The sequence below is a fragment of the Mirounga angustirostris genome, unplaced genomic scaffold (genome assembly GCF_029215605.1).
Source record: "Mirounga angustirostris isolate CCGP_5_RB_7025 unplaced genomic scaffold, mMirAng1.0.hap1 SCAF_1, whole genome shotgun sequence".
In the NCBI taxonomy this organism is placed as follows: Eukaryota; Metazoa; Chordata; class Mammalia; order Carnivora; family Phocidae; genus Mirounga; species Mirounga angustirostris.
In genome coordinates, this window is record NW_026991709.1 from 148,945,245 (window position 1) to 148,965,527 (window position 20,283).

At 53.7% G+C, this 20,283-nt stretch overlaps 1 protein-coding gene across 1 annotated transcript in view; it reads left to right on the plus strand.

The window, feature by feature from the left end:
- Nucleotides 1-20,283, plus strand: part of SCN5A (sodium voltage-gated channel alpha subunit 5) — a 94,044-nt gene that overhangs the window by 32,396 nt on the left and 41,365 nt on the right. The window contains exons 6-14 of the mRNA XM_064590004.1: nt 1,670-1,761; nt 5,026-5,256; nt 6,788-6,851; nt 8,233-8,374; nt 8,918-9,115; nt 10,750-10,929; nt 11,728-12,099; nt 17,200-17,332; nt 18,238-18,476. Of these exons, the coding sequence (XP_064446074.1) occupies nt 1,670-1,761; nt 5,026-5,256; nt 6,788-6,851; nt 8,233-8,374; nt 8,918-9,115; nt 10,750-10,929; nt 11,728-12,099; nt 17,200-17,332; nt 18,238-18,476 (1,651 nt within the window). The remainder of the gene's footprint in view (nt 1-1,669; nt 1,762-5,025; nt 5,257-6,787; nt 6,852-8,232; nt 8,375-8,917; nt 9,116-10,749; nt 10,930-11,727; nt 12,100-17,199; nt 17,333-18,237; nt 18,477-20,283) is intronic.

A 20,283-nucleotide genomic window follows, 5' to 3' on the forward strand; every position in this document is an offset into this window, starting at 1 on the left:
GGATGGAAAATAGAGCCTGAAAGAAGAATGTGAGACAGAGGTTTGAGGATCTGAGTCACCACAGAGGATGGAATAGCCATTAAAAGTAAAGAGGGAGCTTGGACCAAATTAATAGGTGTATTGGGGCCAGAATAAGGGAGGTGACTTCTACTCCCCATCAGAAGTTTACAAGCTGAAGCGAGTCCAGGGGAAGAACGGAAACCACACCACAAAAAGGATCTGGTGTAGCCAGAAGAAAAGCTCTGAGAATGTGTCTGCTGACTTCTCATCTCTGAAGGGATGTAGGGAGTAAGGAGGGAGCAAGCATGATCCACAGGGCCCTGTGAAGATGGAAGGGCCCCATGAGAGGACATCTGGTGTCAGCCCAGTGTCAATTAGAGCTGGACAAGGCAGGACTTGGCTGACTCCAGGACACTGAGTCCCTTGACATAGCCTACCCACAGCTTGAAAGCAGATTCAGAAGCTCTGAGTGGAGTGGAAGGGCCTGGAGTTCCAGACTGACCAGCAGAGTGAGTCCAGCTGCATGATCACCCCACCCTTGGCACTTAATCGGCTTCACTGGTCTGCCGTCCTGGGTCCAATGTCACTCAAACACCAGGTACGACACACTTGGTTAAAAATCAGACATCCTGAGTCCACCGACCTTTGTTAAACATCAGACGCCTTCGCTTAAGTGTCAGATACCGTGGATGTGAAATCTTTGGTTAAATATCACAAGTCACTTGCCACTGTCCCAATGGTCCTGGTCACACACTGTCCACGCAGCTCTTAGACATCCTGGTCACGTGGCCCATCCACGCACATCCTCACACTCTGCTTGGGCAGTCCCCTGCCCCCCAGAGATGGACTCCTTCCTCCTGTGCCTGTGAAGACCACGGATGGATGACTGTCTGAGTTGTAGGTTGGAACGTCTCAGCCATTCAGCCCTGCTGAGTGTCACTCGGGCCCAAGCAGACCTAGAGGACGGCTCACTCCTGAGGTCCCTCCTTCTGTGAAGACCCAGGGCCATCCTTGGGGGTCTCCAGAGGTCTTGGGATGACACTGAGGGGGAGTCGGCCCCCGGAGACCTAGCTGCACCTCCATGAGGGTCTCAACCAGGGCTTGAGGGTCCACAGATCAGGGCAGCCAGGAACGAGCTAATCACAGACGACAGAAGATGCAGAGCAAAGCTGGGACCAGAATCCCCCTTGGCTCCTCTGTCACCCGGCTATCAGGAGCACCTCGCTGAGAGAGCCGCCTCCCGTGTGGGGGCTTCCTATGTGGACATCCTTAAGTCATCTCGCCGAGGGTCTGGTGTCAGGAGGGTGGAGAGGAGGAAGAGAACCCGAGGGAGCCCTGGGCCATCGGCAGCCCTCCCTGTGGGAGCGGGAGAAGGGAGTGGGTGGGTCGGGAGGGCAGGCTGAGGTGCTGCTTTGTAATTCCCAATAACTGTGGTTTGATTCTGCAGGTATGTATCAGAAAATATAAAACTAGGCAATTTGTCGGCTCTTCGAACTTTCAGAGTCCTGAGAGCTCTAAAAACTATTTCAGTTATCCCAGGTAAGATGCCCAGATTTGCCTCTCAGATCTCAGCTACAAGTGACTCTCTCTCTGTCTCCCCTCCCCCCCAATCGTGTGTCTCCTACTGGTGTGTTGTCACTGTCTCGTGTGTGACTTTCCCTTGTTACAGATACACAACTGAATTTGTGGACCTGGGCAATGTCTCAGCTTTACGTACCTTCCGAGTCCTCCGGGCCCTGAAAACTATATCAGTCATTTCAGGTGAAAAATCAGGTTAAACGCCAAGGCTGGAGGGACACACTCAGGCCTTCCCAGCCAGCTGGGCCCAAGGCGACCCTTGGGAAGGCCCCTCCGAATGTGCCTGTCACCAGAATACCTTTCCCAGAGCTCGGCTGTGGGGGCTGTTGGCGGCGGACACGGCTGTCCCCTCAGAGCCTCATGAGGGGCTTCGGGCTGCCCCCCTCCACAGACGCCGGGGGGCACACAGCTCCCATGGCAGGTCCTGGATTGAACCCAAATTCTTCCCAAGATGGTGAGGCCCTTCCCAAACCGAACTCAGCGCTTTGAATAGCTAAAAGCTTGTATGTGAATTGCTTCAGCCAGAAGCATCATCCTCCGATAAGGAAACCAAAGAACTGAGTTTGAGGGGAACCACACGCACACGCACACGCACACACGCCCAGAATAAAAAAGGGAGACTCGGGGCTGAGTGCCCAGTCCCCGCATTGCGCCCCCTCTGGTCGCACAGCTGCCGCCGCAGCCTCCTTTTGTGCAACAGAGTGTACTCTGCGGACAGGTGTCATCGGGCCTTGGCGTCTACCAGCCCTCGCTGCATGGTGCGGTAGAGGTGTAGCGGACCGTGCATGGTAGCCTCAGGAAGCAGTTGTCCTTGACAGATGTTGGCAATTGCACCCAGGGAAGTCTAAGCTCGGACGGCCTCTCTAGAAAGCCGGCCTACCCCCATCCATCCAGGAAAGCTCTCAAAAGGCTTATGATGATTTCACAGCCCACAGGGCAGTGCCCAGAGGTTCCTTCCAGACCCTTTTCTGAAGGCAGCCACACTCAGAACTGGAGAAGGCACTTCTTTTAAGAAGGCAGCAGGAGATAGGCTGTATGCCACGGATCTGGGGAAGTGTCAGAGCTGAGGGAAGGGTTCAGTGAAGCAGATGGTTACATCTGCTCCTGATTCGGAAAGCCGTAGGTCCTGGGCCCTTGATCACCATGATCTCCCCAGGAAGGCAAGGGCCCTGCTCTGAGCTCCTTGGAGGAGTTCAGACTCTCCCTTGGTGGGCTTAATTATCTTATAAGAGGAACCCCATCCACTTATGCCATGTTCAAACTAGCCCAGAATGTTCCTCCTGGCCTCTGAACCCCATAGGATGTGCTTCCCGCAAGTGGCCCAGACCCCTGCTAAGAGCCAGTAGCAAGTGGGGCAGTCTGCCCCCAGTGTACCGAGTCACCGCCATGGAGACAGGCATCGTCACTGGCCTGGGTGCACGCATACTTGCTTAGAAGCCTCAGGGTCTGTCTTCTAGGGCCCCAGGGACAACCTCACCTCATCCATCCACAGGATTAGAGAAGCACACTGACCACAGCAGCTGAGAAAAGGCATGTTCCAGTCTGTTTTATAAAAAAGGCTGGCAAAGGAAAATATTTCTCAGTCCTGGAGTAAAGGAGGAAGCCTGCCAGCCTCAGCCCAGGCCCACTGGATCTCTTCAAAGCTGCCAGCACCCCCAGTGAGGAAGCAGACAAAAGACCCTGAAAGTGGTCATTGGAACAATGCTGTGGTCAGCATTATGGAAGTCTCCCCGGAGGAGGTGTCCCCTGAGCTGAGGCTTAAAGAGCCTTGGCCCTCTGCAGACCTCGGTCTCCTCTCCCACAAAATGGGAATGAAATCCATCCAAATGGTTGGTTTCCAAGGGCTCTTCACCCAGCCTGTTAGAACTGCAGTGGCAGGAGAGTTTCTCAGCTGATGCCCAGGACCCTTCCCTTCTTGGGTCTTTTCAGAAAGAATCCTGTTAACTTCATTGGACTCATTCTTGCCAGAAGTGAACTCTGTCATCAATATGAGAAATATCTAAAGGACTGGATCTGTGCTCACCAACTGATTGTCCCCCCTGGACGCTATGTCCACAGGCCAGGAAGTGCTTCGCTGGGCCTTGAACTGGATGCTAGTTGAGGCAGAGTCTGCTGCCCACCACCTCTTACCCTATGCTCCCTGCCACATCCAGTACGGGCAGGGTCTCCGGGCCTGGTGAGCAGAACCAGAGTGGGCTCCCTGAGGGGGTCCTAGAAGCTCTGCTAGAGATGAGGCGCCCTGGGCTACAGAATGGGGATCCCACTGACACCACCACTCCAGGCCCAGACCCCTGCAGGGGCCACGCCTGCCCAGGGCAGTTGCCAACATCTGCCAGGACGATTCCCACCGAGCACGCTGAGTGCCTCTGAGCTGCGGGCAGGCAGCAGCGCTGGTGACACAGTGGGGGACTTCCTCCCCCCCCCTCCCGTGGTTGCCCATCGCTGCCTCCCTGTCTCGAGGTCATGGGCACGGCAGCTGTGGGCACGGCCACCACGGGTGCTCCTAACACATTAACCAGCTGGACGATGGATGGATGGATGGAGCTTAATCTGAGATCTGGTCGCTTTGATGGGGGGTGGGGAGTGGGGGCGGGAGGCTGGGCTCTGCTGCTGGCAGAGAAGCCCCCTCGCTCCAGATGCTCTGCTCAAACTTGTCGTAGGACAGTAGCTCAGTGTCAGACCAAAGACGTCTACACATGCTTTTCTGTCACTTTCGCTTCGTGGTGCTGGCTTCTGCAGGGAGCTGGGCCGTGCAACTAACACATCATGGCCTCTTGGCTTTGGGGAATGGGATGGAACGGGATGGTTCCCGGAGGGACAGGGCAGGACAGGAAAATGCAAAATAGGTCAAGCCCTCCCCTGCCCTTGAAGTTTTTCCAAAAGTGGGGCCCTAGTCAGAATAGACCCTTTAGGACATTACCCACCATGACCTTGCCAGACCTCCTGATAGCGCCCCCATCCCCCAAGCACACACCACAGTCCTCTATCAGGAATGGCTTGTGTCTCCCCATCTTCAGGATCAAGGCAGACGCTCTCCCATTGCCCTGGAATGGGCCTGGACCTCAGTGTCCCTCCCACAGGTTACATTTAAAGGCATACCTTGGGACCAGCCAGACGGGGACAGGCTTTGAGTGTTTTCTTCCTGAGGAAACCAGCATTTCCCATACCCATTTTATATATGTGGCTAGTGGAGAGCAAAGAGGCCTGGGCCCTTCTGAAAATACACGGCCAGACTGGACCTTTACCCCCGGGGGAATCAGGACAGAATCTCAGTAATGGAGGAAATGGGAGCTTTGGTCTGAAAAGCCCGAGAGAGGCCTCCTTCACCTGCCCCCACCTCATGATTGCCCACCTGGCCCAGCACCCCCTCAGGCCTGGCCCCCACCCAGTGGAGCAGGGAGCACAGGACCTGTGGGTGACCCCCCTGCTCGTTCTTGCCTTCCCCAGGTCTGAAGACCATCGTGGGGGCCCTGATCCAGTCTGTGAAGAAGCTGGCCGATGTGATGGTCCTCACGGTCTTCTGCCTCAGCGTCTTCGCCCTCATCGGCCTGCAGCTCTTCATGGGCAACCTGAGGCACAAGTGTGTCCGCAACTTCACGGCACTCAACGACACCAACGGCTCTGTGGAGGCCAACGGCCAGGTCTGGGAGTCACTGGACCGCTACCTCAGCAAACCAGGTGCAGGCTCACTCTGCGGCCTGGGCAGGGCTTTGTGAGGCCACGCGGGCCTCGCCAGAGGGCAGACCTGCCCCCAACGGCCATTCCAGCCCTACCCGGGCCCCTGGAGACCCAGAGGTGTGCTCGGGGATCCCAGCCCCTGCTCTTTGGAGCTCCAGGAGAGGACAAAGGGGAGGAGACTTTGGGCCTGCCCTCATGACTTCTCAGGCTAGATGGCCAGACACTTGGGGAACAGGAAGGATGGACTTAGCTGGAGAGGCACATAAGGGATGGCAGGTGCCGTGGCTAGAGGCGGGGACAGACCCTAGAGAATCGGGCATGGGGAGAAGACCAGCCTGCCTGCCCAGAAAGGAGTGTCAGCTGGAGAAAGGGTGGGACACGGGGCTGGGGTAGTTTGTGAGGCTTCAGAGCGAAGGCCCCACCTGCGTGGCATGGGATGTTTCAGTCGACTTTGGTGTTTCTTGTCAGGATGTTAATTCCATGTGCATGCCCCCCAAAGCCCCGAGAGAGGGTCGGAACTAGCTCAGTGATTATACAAAATCTCATGAGCCCCTCCTGTCATTTCACAGATACATGGTTTTCTATTGTCCGGGCTGATGACGAGCACCTCTCTTAACTAGTACCATCAGTCTGGTTCAAAGGTAGACACTGCAAGGCCAGATTCCAGGCCACAAGGACCTCCAGGGACATTCTGAAGTTAGGGCCTGTTCCCTACACCAGCAGTCCACTTTGGAAGAAGAACCAGACCACAACTTACTGACTCAATTTGCTTATGGTTCAGCTGTGGCCAAGTAGCTTCCACGTGTACCAGTGACCTGGAGAGCTCCAGAAAGCCCACACTGCTGGGCGGCACCCCCAGGGGTTCCTGAGTCCGTAGACCTGGGGCGGCACTCGGGAAGTTACCTTTCTCACCAGGTCCCAGTTGATGCCTGCTGCCGCTGGCCTGGGGACCACAGTTTGAGAACTAAGGCGGGTAGTGGTGGGGGATGGGGACTGACAGATGGCCAGAGGGGAGAGGACAGGACTGGGTGTCGCATATGTCACCTGGTCCAGCCCCAGCCCTGTCTGAGCAGACCACGGTATCGCCACGATGACTGTAGCTCGCATTGCTTGCACGAAGAAGTGGGCCCGGACGGAGCTGAGCAGTAGCCTGCCAAAACCATGCCGTGGCTCATAGCCGAGCTGGGTCTCTGCCCAGACCCCTGCCTCCTAGTTCAGGGCCTCTCTTGGCCTGGGCTGTCCTCCTGAGTAGCTCGGGGCAGGGCACAGAGGCTCCCTGTGGGGACTTCCTGAGTGTTCTGGGAGTGTGGGGGATGCTAGCAGCTGAACGTCTGAGGAGGAGTAGGAAGCAGGCCAGGGTAGCAGCTGGAATTGCCTCAGGCCTGGCCAGGCAGAGGGTAGGGGCCAGGGCAGGGCCAGAGAAGAGACCACCAGTGGCGTCTCTACCTCCCCAGAGCCCTGGGCGCCACGCGGGAACCCCGGGAGTCTGAGCCACACACGTGCCCTTCACCGTCTGTTGTTCCTCTTTCAGAAAATTACTTGCTGAAGAACGGCACCTCCGATGTGTTACTGTGTGGGAACAGCTCTGACGCCGGGTATGTGGCACCCGCCCCCCCAGGGCCACCTCACCCAGCAGGGGTGAGGTGAGGTGAGGCGAGGGCGGCAGGGGAGGGCCCCCGCCCGGTGCTTTCTCAACTGACTGTGCTTTCAGTTTATGCCCTTGACCCCAGGCCTTCCCCTGCCTCTGTTCCCTGCTAGGCCCCTGGCATCTTGTCCACCCCACCCCCACCACAGTGGAGACAGCTCTGAGGTGGTGAAGGAATGAGGGCTCAGATCTGCAGGGAGGGCGAACAGAGCGCGCAGTGCCTCCCGCCAGCCCAACCCTGGCTCCTGTTCCTTTGCGGAAGCCCCCCAGGGCTGCTCCCTCTCCATCCAGTCTTCACTCCCTCCCTACCCATCTGTCCACTGGGTCAGGAGTGAGTATGGCTTCCCCCAGCAGCCTAGACTTTCCTCCAGGGCAAGCAGAACCTGCACCTGCAGCCCGAGTGTGGTGCCCAGAGATGCCCCATAACCACATGCAGCTCCCAGGGCCCTGGGGCCCTGTGTGTACGGGGTCTGGATCAGTGTGACCGTGCCACAGTTGTTAGGCAGAGAGTGGGACACCCAGGCTCACCTGGTGAGGGAGAGGCTCTGTGGGGCTGCAGTCCCACATCTCTCAGTATGAGGTTCCAGCCTTTCTTGTCACTAAGGAGATTGTCTGGAGGGTCTTAGGATATGAGCAAGGCACAGAGGCTGCGTCCTCCCACTTGCCGAGTCCCCTACCCCCCACGTTCTGTCTCTCACACTCATGAATCCAGCCCAGTGGTCCATCTTTGGGAGAGAGGCTGTCCCATCCAGCTCTGGGAACCATCATTCCGCCTCACTCTGCTTATGTGTGCAGTCATGCAAAGTCATGGAGAAGTCACGTTCTCCAGACGTGGCCAGACCCCATCCCGTCCACCCCAGCATCGTCCCTCAACCCCACGGCCTGGCATTTGCCCTGGGCTCCCTGCTTTTCAGCTCCATGCTGTTCAACCAAGCCTTGTTGCCCTCCCCCCACTGCATGCCAACTCTGTGCCCATCTCCCTGTGGGGTAGGCAGCCAGAGGAAAAGACTGTGAGCCAGGCCCTTGGCACTTCCTCTGTGAGGGCAGAGGCAACTCGGGTATCGTGTGGGCAGAAGGGAGCTGGACTTAGGCCTAGCTGAATACAGATGGGCAGAGGGCAGAGAAAAGGCGAAGACCATGTCCCAGGCGGGAGGCACGGCATGAAAAGTCACGGCAGCAGGACCAGCAGCGTGGCACTAAGTTCGTGAAACTCAGCCTCATGAAACTGTGGGGCATAGCTGGGCTGCCCAGGGAGATGCGTCAGGCCCAGGGAGCATCTCGGTGGGGCGGGGGGGAGGGGCACGGGACAGAGTCTGTGTGTCTGACTGCAGGACATGCCCCGAGGGTTACCGGTGCCTAAAGGCAGGGGACAACCCTGACCACGGCTACACCAGCTTCGACTCCTTTGCCTGGGCCTTCCTTGCGCTCTTCCGCCTCATGACGCAGGACTGCTGGGAGCGCCTCTACCAGCAGGTACATGGGTGCCCGGGAAGCAGAGGAACAGCAGGAACAGGCTAGGGACACACATCAGGGACCAGGATGCACAGGTGAATTAGCCAGAAGTGGCTCCAGCAGCTTCTCTACTGGCAAGAGCTAAGGAGGCTCAAGGAATAAGGGACAGGGACCCTTGCATCTGAGGGATGAGACACAGCAAGCAAAGAAACTTTCTTTTTGCTGGTAAACAAGTACCCATCCCTCTATATGGGATACTCTGTGCTCTGTGAGTGCAACTCTTCACCCTATGTGATGGAATAGTCCCCTCTATGCATGCAACATTTCCTTTGTTGCCTGGAACATTCTGCCTCCCTCTATGGGTGGGACACCATCCCCTGCGTGTAGGTCATTCTTCTCTATAGGTTAGAACACTTACCTCTATAGATAGGATATGCTCTACTCCCTCCCCTGGCTGTGGTCATTTGAACCCTTGGCACAGCCAGACGGGACAACTTGAAATTCCATGACCATGACCTAGAAGGGACCCCAGTGAAGATAACCTCTATCGCCTTACTCCCCCAGACCCTGAGGTCTGCAGGGAAGATCTACATGATCTTCTTCATGCTTGTCATCTTCCTGGGCTCCTTCTACCTGGTGAACCTGATCCTGGCTGTGGTTGCCATGGCCTACGAGGAGCAAAACCAAGCCACCATCGCTGAGACCGAGGAGAAGGAAAAGCGCTTCCAGGAGGCCATGGAGATGCTCAAGAAAGAGCATGAGGTGGGTGAGCAGTGCAGCCAAGGAGCCTCCAAACCAAGCCTTCTCCTAACTGTGGGTGCCTGTAAACCTGGTGCCTATAAACCTGGTACATGCTGGGTAAATCTGGTGCCTGCTGGGTAAAGCTGATAACTGTAAATGTGGCATCTGCTGGATAAAAGGCAGGTCCTGCTGGGTAAAGCTGGTGCCTATAAAACTGCTGCTTGCTGGGTAAAGCTGGTGCCAATGGGCATGGCGCCTGCCGAATAAAGCTGGTACCTGTAAGTGTGGTGCATGCTGGGTAAAGCTGGTGTCTGCGACTGTGATGCATGCTGGGTAAAGCTGGTGCCAATGGGCATGGCGTCTGCCAAATAAAGCTGGTACCTGTAAGTGTGGTGCATGCTGGGTAAAGCTGGTGTCTGCGACTGTGATGCATGCTGGGTAAAGCTGGTACCTGTAAGCATGGTGTGTGCTGGGTAAAGCTGGTGTCTGTGACTGATGCATGCTGGGTAAAGCTGGTGCCAATGGGCATGGCGCCTGCCGAATAAAGCTGGTACCTGTAAGCGTGGTGCATGCTGGATAAAGCTGGTGCCTGTGAGCATGGCACCTGCCAAATAAAGCTGGTACCTGTAAGTGTGGTGCATGCTGGGTAAAGCTGGTGTCTGCAACTGTGATGCATGCTGGGTAAAGCTGGTACCTGTGAGCATGGCACCTGCCGAATAAAGCTGGTACCTGTAAGCATGGTGCGTGCTGGGTAAAGCGGGTGCCTTTAAGTATGGCATCTGCTCGATGAAAGGCAGTTCCTGCTGGGTGAAGCTGGCATCTGCTGGGTGAAGGTATTTCATGTGAATGTGGTGTCTGCTAGGTAGAAATTTGGTACCTGGGTAAAGACAGTGCCTGTTCATGAGGGGCCTGCTAGGTAAAAGTAGTGCCCACGGTGAACAGGTGGGCGCTGTGAGTGTGGTTCCTGCTGAGGAAAGTGTTCCCTATGACCATGGTGTCATCTGAGAGAAAATCGTGCCAGCTGACTAAAAATGGTGCCCACTGGGTAGAGGTGGTGGCTCCTGCTAAAGTAAAGGAGCCTAGTGCATGCTGGATAAGAGAACCACGTGTCCATGGACGGAGTTTATCCTACTCAAGGGATGCCTTCTGGTAGCTTGGTGAGGAACGTCCAAGGCTGGCGGCCTAAGCCAGCTCAGGAAATGAGCATGGCAGTACTGCGCTGGTTACCCCTCGCTCCCCACACAGGTACTGCAGGTTAACTACAGAGCCAGCTGTCAGACATCCACTTTCTTCTCGCTGCCCCATGCCACCTCCCCCAGCACCAGTTTTGGCCAGCTGAACCTTCTAGAAGATCTTCTGCCCTCTAATTCTGTCACTTCCTCTGCTCATCAACACCCACCCACCCCACCCCACCCCGCCCCCGCAACTGTCCCTCACACATGAGCCACTTCTTTCCTCTTCCCTGGACTTTGATTTTTCTCAAAACATCCTGAGTCTGTTTGAGCTCATCTCTCCATGATGCCTTTGTCTGGGGTTAAGTGTGCAATTCTACTTCCTGATGGGGAAAGTGAGATACTGAGAGTTGTCCGGCCTGCCTTAGCCTGAGGCTGCACAAAGTCTCAATGACCAAAACATCTCTCTTCCACCTTTTCCAGGCCCTCACCATCAGGGGTGTGGACACCGTGTCCCGCAGCTCCTTGGAGATGTCCCCTTTGGCCCCAGTAACCACCCATGAGAGAAGAAGCAAGAGGAGAAAACAAATGTCTTCGGGGACAGAGGAGTGTGGAGATGACAGGTTCCCCAAGTCTGACTCAGAGGATGGTCCCAGAGCAATGGTAATCCCCAGCTATGGCTCTGGCCCTTTCTGGGTGGATCTGGCATCAAAAGCCCATCATGTTGGGCCCCTGGTGCAGTCACAGCCCAAGAGAGTATCCTTAAGCCCCCTCCTAGCCCTTCCTGTTTCCCATGACCATTCTTGGAGTGGAGGAAGTCTGGGCAGAGAGACAAGCTAGGTTTGGGTGTTGTGATGTCCCCAACTGCAGCTAAGTCCTCAGCATTAAGACTGGGGCTGGGACCGGGGGACACCCTGTGGTGTGGCTTGGTAGACGCCCAAGGACATGCCCATGTGAGTCAGGTGCATGGCTGATGGCCCCAGGTCCTGCTCAGGCCAGGCCTGTTTGCACCACGAGGAGCTTTCCTGCCTCCTCCTCCCCCTCCCCAGCCATAGCCACATCTTTAGGCCCAGGTCAGCTTGAATCTCCAAACCCCAGAGGCACAAGCTCTAAGTGAGCAGAGATCCCAGATGATGCAGGATTGACTGTACCCCCTCCTCTGAACACACCCTAGCTCAGCCCCCACCCAGTTCCTGAGTGGCCAGCAAAAGCCCTCAATGCTTGGGGCATCTGGGTGGCTCGGTTGGTTAAGCGTCTGACTATTGATCTCAGCTCAGGTCTAGAGCTCAGGGTCATGAGTTCAAGCCCTGCTGGGCATGGAGCCCCCTTACAAAAAAAAACAAAAACAAAAAACTCTCATTGCTGTGAGAGAACTTCTCAATCTCAGAGAACACCACAGGGGATAGGCTGGGAGCACGTGAAGAGCTGGCTTGGTCATGTGCCTTCTCCCTGTGCCCCCAGAATCGTCTGAGCAGCATGCACGGCCTCAGCCGGACCTCCATGAAGCCGCGCTCCAGCCGCGGGAGCATTTTCACCTTTCGCAGGCGAGACCTGGGTTCAGAGACGGATTTTGCAGATGATGAAAACAGTACAGCGGGGGACAGCGAGAGCCACCGCACGTCACTGCTGGTGCCCTGGCCTCTGCGCCGGCCCAGTGCCCAGGGACAGCTCAGTCCAGGGACCTCGGCTCCCGGCCACGCCCTCAATGGTAAAAGAAACAGCACCGTGGACTGCAACGGGGTGGTCTCCTTGCTGGGGGCGGGCAACCCTGAGACCACCTCCCCAGGGAGCCACCTCCTCCGCCCTGTGATCCTGGATCGCCCCCCAGACACGGTGAGCCAGCCCCGTGATGCAGCCCCAGGGCAGATCTGGTCTCCCAAACGGGTCAACAGTGCCAGGTCCAAAATACTCACTTAGTATCTACTGAGCACCTATTGTATACTGGGCTCTGGGGGTGAATAGCAAAAAAAAAAAAAAATCTCTGCCCTCATAGAGCTTCCATGATAATGGGGGCAGATGGACAAACATTAAAGAAAGAGGAAAAATAGGTATATATGTATACATGGCATATAATGTTGACAAAGAAGAATAAGAGTTAAATATTTAGCAACTGGTAAGGCCCGGGCACCGAGATGCCATGATAGCACAGAACCAGTGTCCTGAGGGCCCTGTGTTTGCCAAGTGTTAGCTTGGCAATAATAAAGCTCTTCAATAATAAAGCTAACAGATAATAGTAGTAATTACCCCAACAGGAGGCAAGTACCAGTCTAATCACCAGACAGGTCTTAACCTGGGAGCGCACTGGGGGCATACCGTGGAGTTGCTGGATCCTGGGCAATGCAAGGGGTTCTGGGAAAGGGGCCAGAGTGGCCAGGGGATACTTACAGGGTTCTGGGCAACAATTATTCACCAAGCCTAAATATTTCAGTACTTTATAAACTGGTAAGCATTAGCCCAAGTAATAAGTGCTATGGGAGGACAAGAGTAAGTATGGGGGAGCAGGAACCCTTACCCATTAGGAGCCATTTAAACAAAGACCTACAGGAGGCAGGGGTGGGAGCCAGGCTGCTTTCTGAAACTCGGGGTGGGGGAGGGTGATATAGCACCCAGATTCTAGACACAAACTGGGTTTGAATTCCAGCTCATGGCTTACCAGCTGGTTGGCCGTGGGCAAGTTACTTTCTTTCTCTGTGTGTCTGTCATCTGTAAAATGAATTAAAAACACTCATCTCAGATTGCTGTGAGGATGAGTGATCTCATATGGGTACAGCAATCAGGACATCATGAGTACGTTGATGTTGTGATACTGTTATAATAATATAGCATCATTGTATCATCTGAGGGAAGCCTGTTCCAGGCCTCAAGAGCAGCCAGAGCAAAGGCCCTGAGGCAGGAGCATGCCCAGCCTATTTGAAGGAAATTCCATGAGGCCAGAATGGCTGGAACCTAGGGAGCAAAGGCAAAGGCGTTGCAGTTACCGTCAAAAAGGTAGCAGAGGGACAGGGCAGAGGGTGAAAGGCCAGCCAGAGCTCTGATTACTCAGTCAGCTGAGCCCGTGATGGACTGATGACTGCCCAGTCAGCCCTGAAGTGTCCTTGCTGACCCCTGCGCCCAACACAGTGCCCAGGGCAGCCCACCCGGGAAAAGGGCACATGTGTGGCTTATACCCAAGACCTGCAGGAGACGGAGGAGGAGAGACTTCGTGAGGAAGCTAGGACAAGACAGGGAGCCTTGAAGGTGGAGGTGGGGCTGAAGAGAGGGGGCTGGGGGCTCACAGCCAAACGGCCTGTTTTGCTCCAGCTCAGACTCTGGCTCTGGCTGTGGGACTTGGCGCAGGTTAACGAATCACTCTGTGCCTCAATTTCCTCATCGGTTAAGTGGAAATAAAATTAATATCCACGTCAGCAATTTGTGGTGAGGACTAAAAATGGTTAAGACCTGTCTGGTGATTAGACTGGTACTTGCCTCCTGTTGGGGTAATTACTACTATTATCTGTTAGCTTTATTATTGAAGAGGAAGGAGCAAAGACTCCTGGCGTGGACTGCAGTATGCCTGGGGCAGTCACACTCCTCTGGAGCAGGGAGTCAGAGAGAGGGTCCTGGGAGCGCACTGGGGGCATACCACAGCTTCCTGGGGGGCCTGGGAGGGCACTGGCCATCACCTGGAGGGTGGAATGTCTGGCCTTTCAGGAACACTGAATCCCGGTGGTCTAGGCCCCCTTGCAGGTCCAGCCCTGGAGTCTCAGCCTTGTGGAATCAGGTCAGCAGCCCAGAACACTAATAGAATTTCCTAATCTCATTAGGGAGAAAATCATCTCATTATGCTCCACATGTCAAGAGGAATCCAAGTTCAAACACTTCATTACCGGGAACTCTGACTTCACCCTTTCTCACTTCTGTGGGGCCCATTTGTAACCTCAAAGGGATTAGCAGGCCAAGGGACTTATTTGCAAAGTTAAAAGAATTAGCGGACCAAGATGGAGACATTGTAAAGTTAAAGAGATTAGCGGGCTGTAGGCCCCTGGAATGCCTTCTCTGCCTCCACTGGGTCCCCAGTGAGGCCTGTCTGCCCAGTTCTAAATCTGAAGGCAGGGCACGGTGTGGGGCACATAGTGGGTGATCCACCAAGACAGGTGAGGGGAAGAAGGGCCAGCCCAAGAGACAGTTCATGTTTAATTTATCCCAGTCAAGGGGGTGGAGGGTGAAGCTTTCCTTTGTCCTCTGTCGATAGGAGGGCCCCTGGACCAGAAGGCCGGGTGGGGGTGGGGAACAGCCATTCTTCTTCTCCCTCCGCATGTTAGACTTGCATCCTCCTTTCCCTTGGTTGTTCAGCAAGTTAGAGGCAGGGCTAGAACTTAACCCAAGCCTTCTGATTCCCGAGCAATTATCCATGCAACCAACATTTGTCCAGCGCCAGCCTGCTGTGTTGAGTTGGAGGCTCCAGGGATATAGTGGTGAACAGAGCAGACAAGAGCTCTGACCTCGGGGAGTTTACCTTGTGGTCAGGAAGACAGATGGCAAACTGGTCAATATTTCCAGGTTAGCAATACAGGTCATGGTGCACAAAGAGTTGCTAGGGGGAGGGTTGGGATGGCTCTTAGAAGACTCGGGAAGTCCTTCTTGAGGAGGCGACATTAAAATTGACAGGCAAATGATTTTAGGGAGCCAGCTACAAAGATCCGGAAGAACAATGCTGTAGGCAGAGGGAACAGCAAGGACAAAGGCCCTGAAGAAGAGGAGGCTTGACATGTTCGAGGCATGAGAGGGCCAGGCAGGGTCAGGTGTGCTGGAAACAGCAAGAAGGGATACAAAATGCATTTGATGAGTTAGGATTTGGATTATACAGTGCCTCGTAGGCAATAAAAGAGTTTGGATTTACTCCGAGAAAGATGGAAAAGCATGGGGTGAGGGGAGGAGAGGATTATCATTTACTTTTTAAGGGAATCCCTTTCTGCTGTATAAAGAGGGAGGAGATGGTAGCGTGCGCTAGGGCGGACTATCAGCCAGCTATTACTACATAATGCTGTGTATAGCAAACTAGCCCCAACGTCAGTGGCCAACAATGAGCCTTTTTGCTCATGCTGACTTCTCTGCGGGATGACCATGGTCTGGCTGGTCTAGGTTGGGCTTGGCTGGGCAGCTCTGTTTCAGGCTGCACGTTGGCTTGGCTCCACACTGTGGGTCAGGTTCAGGGCTGCTCCGAATGTCTCTGCTGAGGCTCAAGCTGAACATGTGGCAGCTACCTGGGGAAACTGTTTTCATAGAAGATTACTGGAGCCCAAGAGCAAGGCAGACGGCACAAAAACACTGAAGGTGCTGTTGTTCACATCATGTCCACTCACATTCCGTTGGCCAAAGCCAGTGTGTCATTAGTGGGACAGGGAAGGGTGCTTCCCCCACAGTGGGAGAGCACTGAGTAAACATTTGCTAAATGATAACTCAGACTATCACAGTCAAGGAGGAGGAGGAGAGAAACCAGCAGAATTTAAGACACATCTGTGAGTTAAGCTGGCCGGGCTTGTGGTTGCCTCAGACTCAGGTACCACTGTTAACAGCAGCCTCCTTAGCCCTCTCAGGCGCCTCTGCTTGAATACTTCCATGACGGGGAGCTCACTCCCTCCCTAGGCAACATCTCAGGGCAGTCCCACCAATTGCAAAGGTTGACTTTAACTTGAGCTCAGATCGATTTGGTGACCACCCCAGGCCCTGACTCTGCCGCCCTGGGTAGCCCAGGCCCTTCCTTCTTCCTTCTGACCTTCAGAGATGATAGGGCCTTCGCTTGCACGCTGAACAGCCCCATGCCTTCCACAGCCCTGGCTCAGCCTCTTGCACTGTGGTCACACAGGGCCATGCTGATGTGAAGGCTTCTTGTCCCCACCCCCACCCCCACCCCCCACCCCCGCCCCGTACTGGGAGGCGGGGCTCTGAGTAAGCCTAGAGAGTTCCTGCCGCCACCTCCCTCTATCAGACACACCGCATCTCCATCTGTAGATCTGGCTCTTTTGCTTACAAAAACGATGCCAGTGCATTGACAGTGAATCCCGCAGTGCTGAAGCATATAAGTGCAAGAAGACTTCGCCCTCCCCCTCGCCTTCCACCACAATCCCATTCCCCAGATATACTCACCTTAACGATTCCGTGTGGATCTTTCGGATCTTTTTTGTGTTTTTTCATCAAACTGTTTGTCTTGGAGGTGCTCCCATGGGAACGCACATGGAACTGCCTCCTTCTCTTTACTCTCTGTATCAGGGTCCAAAGTCAGACTGTATCCATAATTGATTTTAATATTCTTTCTATTGATTGGTTTTGTTTTTATGGTATTAGGAACAATGCTGCAATGAGCATCATTGCATATATATTTTTGGTGCACGTGTATAATTATTTATGAAGTTAGATTGCTAGATGAGGAATTACAGAGCCAATTTAAACTTTTCTTGGTAGATAGAGCCAATCTGCCTCCACAGAAGCTCCCACCAGCTATGTCTAAGCATTGTGCTTTATGCTTCTGTTCATGTCACCTTAGAGCAGGGTAGATTTTTTTCCTTTATGTTTCTTTATGCTCTTGACTCTAGGGAGCTTGTGGTCAATTAAGACTCCCAGATTGTTTTTGCATGTACTACTGTATAATGACAGCATTTGGTTAATAGAACTTGGTACATGTAGTTTCCTGTTCACGCTCAAGAATTAACCACTGACGAGAGACGGTGAAGAAAGGAGAATGGAGATAACGATTAGCAAGGGGGGGGGTAGTTAATAACAGGGAGGGAGTTGGGAGCAGAGAAACCCAGCATCCGTGTCCCATCAAGACCCCCATCCTGTCTCCCCGTGCCCCCCCAACCCAAGTGTGGGACCGCTGTCCCAGGCCCAGCAGCCACCCCAGGTTCAGCAGGACCCCCGTGCCCGGGCTGATGCCTATCTCCTGGTTGCCCCCAGACCACACCGTCAGAGGAGCCGGGCAGGCCCCAGATCCTGAACACCCAGGCTCCATGTATGGATGGCTTCGAGGAGCCAGGAGAGCGGCAGCGGGCCCTCAGTGCCGTCAGTGTGCTCACCAGCGCCCTGGAAGGTCGGCTACCCCTGGTGTCACCCAAACGCTCCCACTCCTGCCCTGGGCCCCCTCCCACTTAGCCTACCTGAGCCAAGCAACCCCTAGCTGCTGGGCTTGCCTTGGACCTCCCCACAGTGGGCCCAGACTTTCCAATCTGTATTGCCTCTGCATCCTCCAGAGCCATGTCTGTGTTTCTTCCAAACATCCCCACAGCTGTCCTGGCCTGTCCTGGGCACTTCCCAGCCTCATCCTGTCTTCTCCCAAGCATCCTCATGCCTTCCTGGGGCCATCCTGTCCCAGGCATGCCAACTCTAGCCTATTCCCAGCCATTCCATGTCCACCACAGGCTATTCCAAGCACCCCACATCTGTCTCGGCCAGTCCCACCTTAGGCAACCCCCAGCCGTTCCAGTCTGAACTTGGCACCACTCCCCACCCATCTTGTTCCCTCCTATCCCATATGTGTTCATGTCTTTTCTGGTCTGTTCCAGGCACCCGCCATCTGTCCTAACATGTCCCAGATGCCCACGTCTGTTCTTCTTGTTTTGGGTGTCCTTAGATCCGATCTTGCCTGTCTCAGATGTTGTCTTGTCCTTTTCAGCCTGTCCTCCCCCTGGGTGTCCCCATGTCTGTGTGAGACTGTTGTCTCCAGACAGCCCATATCTGTCATAATCTGTCGTGTCCCAGTTGTCCCCACATCCATCCTGACCTCCTGTCCCTGTGGCCCTCTCCTATCCTATTTCCAGAGTAAGGGGCCGGGACATAAGCCACACCTTCCCTTAACCTTCCCTGTCCCTCTCACTGTCCCCCTGTCACGTAGCAGCCCTGCCCCAGCTAAGTCATACGTCTTTTCTGGAATACCAAATTATATGTGAGTCAGTCCACAAAAAAACAAACCAGCTCACTGGCTGCCCCCACCCCCAGAGCTGGAAGAGTCTCACCGCAAATGTCCATCATGCTGGAACCGCTTTGCCCAGCGCTACCTGATCTGGGAGTGCTGCCCGCTGTGGATGTCCATCAAGCAGAGAGTGAAGTTCATGGTCATGGACCCATTCGCCGACCTCACCATCACCATGTGCATCGTGGTTAACACACTCTTCATGGCACTGGAGCACTACAACATGACAACTGAATTCGAGGAGATGCTGCAGGTTGGAAACCTGGTAAGGGCTGCCAGCAGCCAACTCTCAAATGGGCATCCTGGTGTGGTGGGCTCTCAGCCATCTGGCACAGCCTTCGTGGATAGTGAGGGGGATTCAGAGCACAAAAGGATCTTCTGAAGGTGGGAGTCACTGTGGAAGACATCTTGGAACAGGAAGTGTCAGGATCAGGTTTTAAGGAGCTGAGAGATATAGCTGGGAGTGAGAAGTTGGGGATAAAGATGCCCAGAGGCTAGAAAGCAAAGGTGAGTTGAGGGTGAACTTGAAATGTGCAGGGATGTGAGATATGGCAGTTAGTAATGGAGGAGGAGAGTGTATGCAATAAGAGGCAGTTCTCTCAGGGGAAGGATGGATGGGCAGAGAGTGGATGGATGGATGGATGGATAGATAGTTGGGTGTAGTTGAGTCAATCAGGCAGAGCCAGATTTGAATTCTGACTCAGCTCTTACTATGTGACCTCAAGCAAATTACTTAGTCGCAGTCATTGGCACAATAAGTATTTGTTTAATTTAATAAATGTAAAATTAGTATGACAATATCAAGCTCATAGGAAGCTAATGAGAATTGAATAAGATAATGTGTATAATGTGCTTGGCTCAGAGTTTGATAAAGAGTAAGCACTCAAAATAAATGATAGCTGTGGTCTGTGGTTATTATCACTGTTGCTGTTATTAAAAAGACTGCTCCTGGAAGTCAGAATGTCTGGGTTCTGATTCTGATTCTTTTTCCTTGAGATCAAATCAGGTCCTAGCTCTTTATTCTAAAGATGGGAAACTGAGGCTCAAGAGGTGACATAGTGGTGGCAGAGCTGGGCATGTGACTACTGTCTCCTGACTCGGAAAGACAGCGCCCTACTGGTTCTGCCCAGCTACACACAGACAGCCATTCCCCAGGGGGTCCCAGGTCAAGGCTGGCAGAGAGCCCAGTGGCCTCTGAAAGGAGCTTCTGGGACCATCACTGAGGTTGGGTGGAGGAGAAGGCTGTTCAGTCCAAGCTTTCTCTTACTGCGGAGCCAGCCCAATCTCGGTCCCAGTGGCACAGGTGGCCCCCCAGACAGGCAGGTCTCCTACACTGTTGAGTGTGAGGATTTTCTTCCTTTATTACTTCCTGTATCTAGAACTCTGGATAGTTATCTCAGGGTCTATTCAATTTTTTTCACAAACGAGAGTCCATTTTGCTATAATTCTACTCTCTTTCCTTCTATCTGCAAACAGAAGGGAAAACTCTATTACAGTCTGTAGGTGTCTCGTGGCACAATTGTGCCTGCCTGGTGTTGGGTGGTCTTCAGATGGTGATTATGTAGGGTTGCAGTTGAATGCGGTTTTATTGGAATGTGACCATTGGGTTGTACTGAGCAGCAAATCAAGGTGATAAAGAACACTGGTGGCTTCTCTGGATCACTGAGTTGTGATTGAATTGAAGTTGAGTTAAACTTGGGGTTCTATTGTTAGTAAGAGGTCATGTCGTTGGAGTAAAGCTCTCTTTTGTTTCATTTGGATAGCTTTATTGCTACTATGTAAGGTTTTGATTGTCCTGAAGTTAATATATTCTTGGTGGTTTAAATGTTACATGTAAAGGAAACAAAACCACAACAATAAGCATGGGAAAATAATCTCAGTATGGGAAAAACCTTTCTGCTTTTTCTCTCTCCCCCCACCAACCCCTGTCAAATAAATAAATAAAATCTTTAAAAAAAAAAAAAAAAACTTTCTAAGTGAAGATCAATAGATTTGACTTTTAGCCCATCATCTAAAGAACAAATGCAACTTCTAATCTTAACATTGTGGACCACAAAACCTGAAAATCCCCT